Source organism: Triplophysa rosa, unplaced genomic scaffold (assembly GCF_024868665.1).
Source record: "Triplophysa rosa unplaced genomic scaffold, Trosa_1v2 scaffold45_ERROPOS3575787+, whole genome shotgun sequence".
In the NCBI taxonomy this organism is placed as follows: Eukaryota; Metazoa; Chordata; class Actinopteri; order Cypriniformes; family Nemacheilidae; genus Triplophysa; species Triplophysa rosa.
In genome coordinates this window covers 1971-8585 of record NW_026634463.1, presented here as the reverse complement: position 1 = coordinate 8585, position 6615 = coordinate 1971, and the positions used below count along the sequence as shown (strand labels likewise).

Here is a 6615-nt window from a genome sequence, read left to right as displayed (position 1 = left end):
AAGTGCCTAATCGCAGGAACTTTGAGAGTTACAAGACGCGATAGAGGAGTTGTCGTGTTATTAGTGTGAGCGGAGCAGTGAAAATGCGCCTGCTAGCTGTTAGCACGAAATAGCTAACGTTACCAGAGTCAATTGCTCTCACGCGGTTTATTTTCCGTTTTGCTCAGTTTTTTTTTTTTTTAAAGAACACATTTTTATTTTTCGTTTTCACAATACAGCATCAGAAACACCTGAATTTTCTGACTCATGTAAAGACTGAGTTACTGAATCATCAGCGGACACTACACCATCATGTTCCCTAATGCCCGTGTCTAACTCACCCCCTTCTTTTCTTCTACACCCCGTGCTTGTGTGTGTAGCAGGTGTAAGTGTACCTCTTGGGACAACAAGAACATCTGGATCTGAATCAGTGTGTTCCTGCTCTGTGTGTCCTCTAACTTTACGTTTAGATGTGCAGGTTTGTGACTGTCTCTGGTGCAATGTTTAAGTTGGTCTCTGTGTACAACTTTACATTTTCCTCCCTTTTCTGGGCGAATAGTGAAGGCGGAAGTGTCTTCGTGGTTCTGTTTCACTACAATGTATGTTCGAGACTCTGTGTGAATGGTTCCGTAACAGGACACGGTCTCCAGATCTCATAAGTGCTCCACGGGATCTGCGATCATAAGCTCTCTTTCTCTGTCGAGAAGCTTCTTGTGCCGTCTTCTCGGCCACTTGCACAGCTACTTTCAACTTGTTGTGGTGCTTTTTCACCCAGTCATCAAGGTTGTCAACTTCACTATCCTCCAAGTCTCTTCCATTAAAGATGTCCAGGGGCATACGAGCATCTCTTCCGAACATTAATTAGAAAGGTGAATAGCCCGTTGAAGTGTGGGTCCGGCTATTATAGGCCATAACCAATTCAGGTAGATACTGCTTCCAGTTCTTTTTCTTTTCTGGAGGTAACGTTCTTAACATGTCGTGCATGGTTCTGTTAAATCTTTCACACTGGGAGTTACCCTGGGGATGGTACGGAGTGGTGCGACTCTTTCCAATTCCATAGACTTGGCACAGTTCTTTGATTACCTTTGCTTCGAAGCACCGACCTTGGTCAGAATGTAATCTTGCCGGACAGCCGTAGTGGGCGAACCACTGCTGTACAAGAGCTTTGGCTGTTGTATGTGCGGTCTTATTCTTAGTTGGCACCTCAACTGTGAAGCGAGTGAACATGTCAGTTAAGACAAGGACATTTTCATATCCACCCACGGATTCCTCCAAAACAGTATAATCCATGGCTAAAACTTCCAGAGGTGCAGACACATTAGTGCATGTCATTGGGGCACGATGTTTGGGAAACACATCCTTCGCAAGGGCACATCTCTTACATTGCTGGACCCAGTCTTGGACATCTTTAGTCATTGTCGGCCAGTAATAGTTTGTTCTCATCCTCTCCAGTGTGCTTCTTTCTCCGAAGTGTCCACAATGATCATGCTGACTTTCGTACACTTTGTAATGCAAGGATTCCGGAATTACCAGTTGACGAATCTCTTCACTGTCTCTTGGGTCAAGTACAGTTCGAAGCATCACACTCTTTTCAAGACGGAGTCGTTGGAACTGTCTAGTAAGTTTTTTCAACTCCGGGTTCATGGTTCGCGGGTCAACCAGACTCAAGTTCTTCTTGTACAGTACCGCACGGTAGACAGGGGCTATGTTTGGGTCGCTCTTTTGTAGCTCTTTTATATCACTCCAACTATAACTTGGGACATTCCCGGTGACAGTCATCTGGATTAAAGCTTGGACTTTTGGCTGCTTTTTAGCGACAGGCCACAAACACGCACAAACTTCGTCAGCATTCATCTTGATGAAATCCTTTAGCAGAGTCCTCTTCCTCTGGCGCTTCACAGGTGGGTATCCTAGACAATACGTCAGCATTAGTATTTAGACGTCCGGGTTTGTAGTACACTTCGAAATCGAACTCAGCCAGCCACCGCTGTTCGACGGCTCCCAAATTTGCCATTTCCAAGTATCGCAGAGGGTTATGGTCTGTGATCACGGAGAACTAGGATTAGGTCAAATATTCCTTGAACTTCTCAGTGATCGCCCATTTCAAAGCAAGTAGCTCCAACTTGAAAGAACTATAGTTTCTGTCATTCCTTTCTGATCCGTGAAGTCCTCGACTCGCATACGCGATTACATGTTCAACTCCTTCCTGACGCTGACTTAATACAGCTCCCAAACCCAGCAGGCTTCCATCAGTGGTGAGCACAAAAGGCTGGCTGAAATCAGGGTAAGCGAGAATTGGTGGGCACATTAAGCAGCGTTTGAGTTTAGTGAGTGCAGTCTGGCATTCAGTGGTCCAGTTAAAGGGTCCCGTGGTGTTCCCTTTTCCAACCAAAGCATGAAGGGGCCGTGCTAACTGAGCAAACCCGGGAATGAACCTTCTGTAGTAGCTCAGGAATCCCAGGACTTGTCTCAACTCTCTGACATTCTTGGGTACGGGCCATTCTTCCAAGGCTCGAGTCTTCTCATGGTCAACTTGTATTCCTTTGGACTAAATCAGGTGTCCTAGAAATTTCACTTCCGGCTTTAAAAGAAAACACTTGCTAGGCTTAAGCTTCAGTCCATGTTGTCTCATTCGATTAAACACAATTTCCAGTCTTTGACAATGGCTCTCAAAGTCCTTGGAGAATACAATGATGTCATCCAGGTAGATGAGCAATATGTCAAACGTCAAATCACCGAGCACTACTCCCATCAGTCGCTGAAATGTTGCAGGAGCATTGCAGAGTCCGAATGGCATCCTTGTCCACTCAAACAGCCCAAAGGGAGTGGTGACTGCAGTCTTAACTCTGTCCTCCTCGCTCATGGCCACCTGAAAATATCCAGAAGTAAGATCAAGTGTAGAGAACAGCTGGGCATTTTCCAAGGCATCCAGTGATTCCTCTACCCGTGGGAGCGGGTAAGCATCTTTGCAGGTCACTTTATTCAACCTTCGATAGTCGCAACAAAAGCGTACGCTGCCATCTTTCCTGATTACAATCACAGCTGGAGACGCCCACGGACTGCAGCTTTCTTTAAGAATGCCCTGTGACACTAAATCTCTAACATGTCGTTTCACTTCCTGAAATACATGGGGTGCAATTCTACGGTGTCTTTGCTTAATGGGAGGAGCGTCTCCTGTGGGAACTCTGTGCGTAACAGTCGTGGTATGTCCGAAGTCACCTTCATTTGCTGAAAACACGTCACTGTGCTTTGTCAGTAGACTTCGTAGTCTTTCACGCTGGTCCTCTATGAGGTTTTCCATATTTGTTTGCACTGGTACTGGTAATCGCTCTGAGGTGCTCTCCTCCACTTTCACTTGGGGCTGCTGAACTGTTCGAACATACAGCACATCATCTTCCTCTTCAAACTCCACAAGCGCTTTTGGAACAACTTCCTGGGGTTTAGACAGTGCTGCTATCCTACATCGTGGTGGGAGTTTTATTGGCTTTTCACTGGAATTCTACACTCTGACTGGGACTTTTCCATTAATAGTCCTGGTAAGCACATTGGCAATTATAACACTCTTGGGTAAACTGACTTCAGGTGAGGCTTCCACTAACACTTGACAGCTCATTTTAGGGGGCAACCTGCAACGACCTTCCAACACGCGTTCACTGAAAGGTGGAATGGTAACAGCTTGCTTTCCAGCCACTTTCACAAAACCAATCTTGTCTCCACGACTCAACGTCTCTGTTTGGATCTTGAGATCAGCTTACACTCTTTGGACTCTTGCCTCTTTGATTCCTCGGCCATACTGATCCATTCTCTTCCCTAGCTGACTCGCCGCCATGAAGGTCGAGTTGTGCAGTTTCAGTGGATATAAAATATATCCCGGCCACGGCCGGCGGTACGCCAGGATCGACGGAAAGGTTTTCCAGTTTCTGAACGCAAAATGTGAGTCTGCGTTCCTGTCCAAGAGAAATCCTCGACAGATCAGCTGGACTGTTCTTTACAGACGCAAACACAAGAAGGGCCAGTCTGAAGAGGTGTCAAAGAAGCGCACGCGTCGTGCCGTGAAGTTTCAGAGAGCCATCACTGGAGCTTCACTCGTGGAGATCCTGGCCAAGAGGAACCAGAAACCTGAAGTGCGTAAAGCCCAGAGAGAGCAGGCCACCAGAGCTGCTAAGGAGGCTAAAAAAGCCAAACAGGTGACCAAGAAGGTTTCCACTCAGAGCGCCAAGGGTCCTGCTAAGGAGTGAAAACGCGCCTGCTAGCTGTTAGCACGAAATTGCTAACGTTACCAGAGTCAATTGCTCTCACGCGGTTTATTTTCCGTTTTGCTCAGTTTTTTTTGGTTTTACTTGTTCAAACGAACGGGAAACGCTAATTATGTGTTATTGTGCGTTGCGTGGAGAAAGTGCCGAGTCGTCGGATGGGCTAAGCTACGTATCGTCGCTTCAATGTGGTCTGTGTCAGCTGGGGTCGCGGCCTTGTAGGATCGAGCTGTCGGCGCCAGGATCTCTAGGGCAATCGCTGGGAGAACATTGTGTACAGACGTAACCCTGCCATTCGAAGGACATCGTTCAGCGCCTCATCCCTCAGGGAGGTGGTGGTGTGCTCAGTTTGTCTCATTCTGTGTTGCACTTTGGGAAACTGAACAACATTTCTCCGGTGAGTGAACTGAATTGTGAATTACCCCACTAAGTGAAGTCCTATTTATGAAACAGTGAACGAACTTTGGATAAAAGATTTCATCAGCCGTTACTCTTGCACGGTTGCGAACTTCTTGTAACCTGAGAACCCGTGCATGGAATAGAGGACGACTATTCTTTGATTTGATCTGCGAAGTGAATCATTGAACTTTATCGAACGTGATTGTGAATTGTGTATCAAAATTCTCAAACCGGTGTGTAATCTCACTAGAACAGTGAGAGGGGATTTTGATTATTGTTGATACCCTGAACGGATACAGAGTTGTTTATATTTGTTGTTTATTTTTATTTACCTTGTATTTCATTTTTGTGTACTACTTCTTACACTCTTCTTATTGGGAAAGAGAAACAACTCTTTACAGTTATTTTAGTTTAAATAAATCCTTTATTAGAAGAGTTAAGCTGTGTGTAGTGAATTGAAGTCACTTTTACTAAGGAGTGGGGGCGTCCTGTTAGATTTGGGGAGGGTGGGTTGTGCACTCATACACTAGCTTTAGGCACATACACACTTCAGGTGGCTCCCGTGAATGAAGAAGATCCTGAAGCCCACCTCGTCATCTCTGAAGCTTCGTGCACCGTAACTAGACGGGTACCACATTCAGTTACCAGCTGAAACGAGACCAAAAGCACTGGGTGGGAGGACCAAGCTCCTGTTGCTCACTCAGTCTTCCTTAGTGAAGTGTATACTACCCTCTACCCCCCACAAGGCGGTTGGCACCACACCACCGCCACAATTGGTTGAATGGTAAGGTTGAATCTGATTGGCTAAACAGGATGACAACTCAAGTGGGAGGGACAGCGCTGCCAGGAGAGTCTCAAAACTAGTGATGGGAAGTTCGAGTCATTTTTGCGATTCGGATGTTTGAATCTCGTTCAGCAAAATGAACGAATCTTTTTTCGAGTCATTTCGTTCATCTGAGCAGTTAAATTAATGTTGCATGCTAATAGCCAAATTACCCCATAACGTTTATTTATGCTAAATGTTTTGATCAGATATATAATAAGAAATAACTTATATTGTAGTTAGGGACAAGTTATGAGAAACAGTTATTTAATTATTTCCTGACAGCCATATAAGCTCTGAAATCTGTACAAGAAACAAAAAGGATTATAGCTCAACTCTAGAGACTTATTTTGCCCATATAGGCGCATTTACAGAAAACATAAATGATTAGTTCATCTACCGAGTCCACGGGTCCGAGTCGTTCGTTCTTTTGTCACGTGATATGACCGATGCTTGTTTAATGTATTACATACAAAAATAACTTATTTCCTGACTTCCCTTACAAATATTCATGCAGTTTTTAACTCTTGCTTTTGATGCATTTCTGTAAAATTATGTATTTATAATTCATTAACAATTTTGGGTCACTCAGGTATGCAATAAGGTTTACAAGTTGTTGTTTTTCACTAAAAAGTCTCATGCAGTTTGCAAAGTATATAATAATAGGCTATTGAAATCATTTAAATGTGCAATTATTTAATAAGAGATCACTTGTGTAATATATGCATTAGACATAAACACTGACTTTACTAGTGTTGCTTATGTTTATATTTTGCCAGCACAGTTCTTATTCAAAATAGTTAGTTATTAAGATAAATTAAAGACACATGCAGAAATCCACAAGAAACATTTATGAATATACTGGCAGAAAAAAGAACAGAACGGTACGTTTTAGAGAAGATGTTTATTGCACATATCTTTGTATCATATAATATTTATAATATTTCTTCCTATAATACAACATATAACACTTACATCATGCATTTGACTGATGATCCGGGAAGTCACGTAACGTTAAAGACTCGGACTCGAAGACTCCGGTACAGGCTGCAGGTTTGCCTGCGGAGCTACCATTTGACAAAAGAACGAAAGATGACTCGAGAGACGAACTAATCATTTCTCTTTCCGGTATAAGGACTCGGACCCGATGACTCGAGAGAC

General features: G+C 44.0%; 1 protein-coding gene across 1 annotated transcript; it reads left to right on the top strand.

Moving 5' to 3' along the window:
• Positions 1–3769: 3769 nt before the first annotated feature.
• On the top strand, positions 3770–4232 carry LOC130550873 (60S ribosomal protein L24-like). Its single transcript, XM_057328386.1, has one exon. It carries the CDS (start codon positions 3807–3809, stop codon positions 4215–4217), a length of 411 nt encoding a protein of 136 aa, XP_057184369.1. The 5' UTR covers positions 3770–3806; the 3' UTR covers positions 4218–4232.
• The last annotated feature ends 2383 nt before the right edge of the window (positions 4233–6615 follow it).

What these genes read in the sequence shown, in the direction of transcription:
- LOC130550873 (XM_057328386.1), top strand. Translation starts at nt 3,807, where the DNA reads ATGAAGGTCGAGTTGTGCAGTTTCAGTGGATATAAAATATATCCCGGC.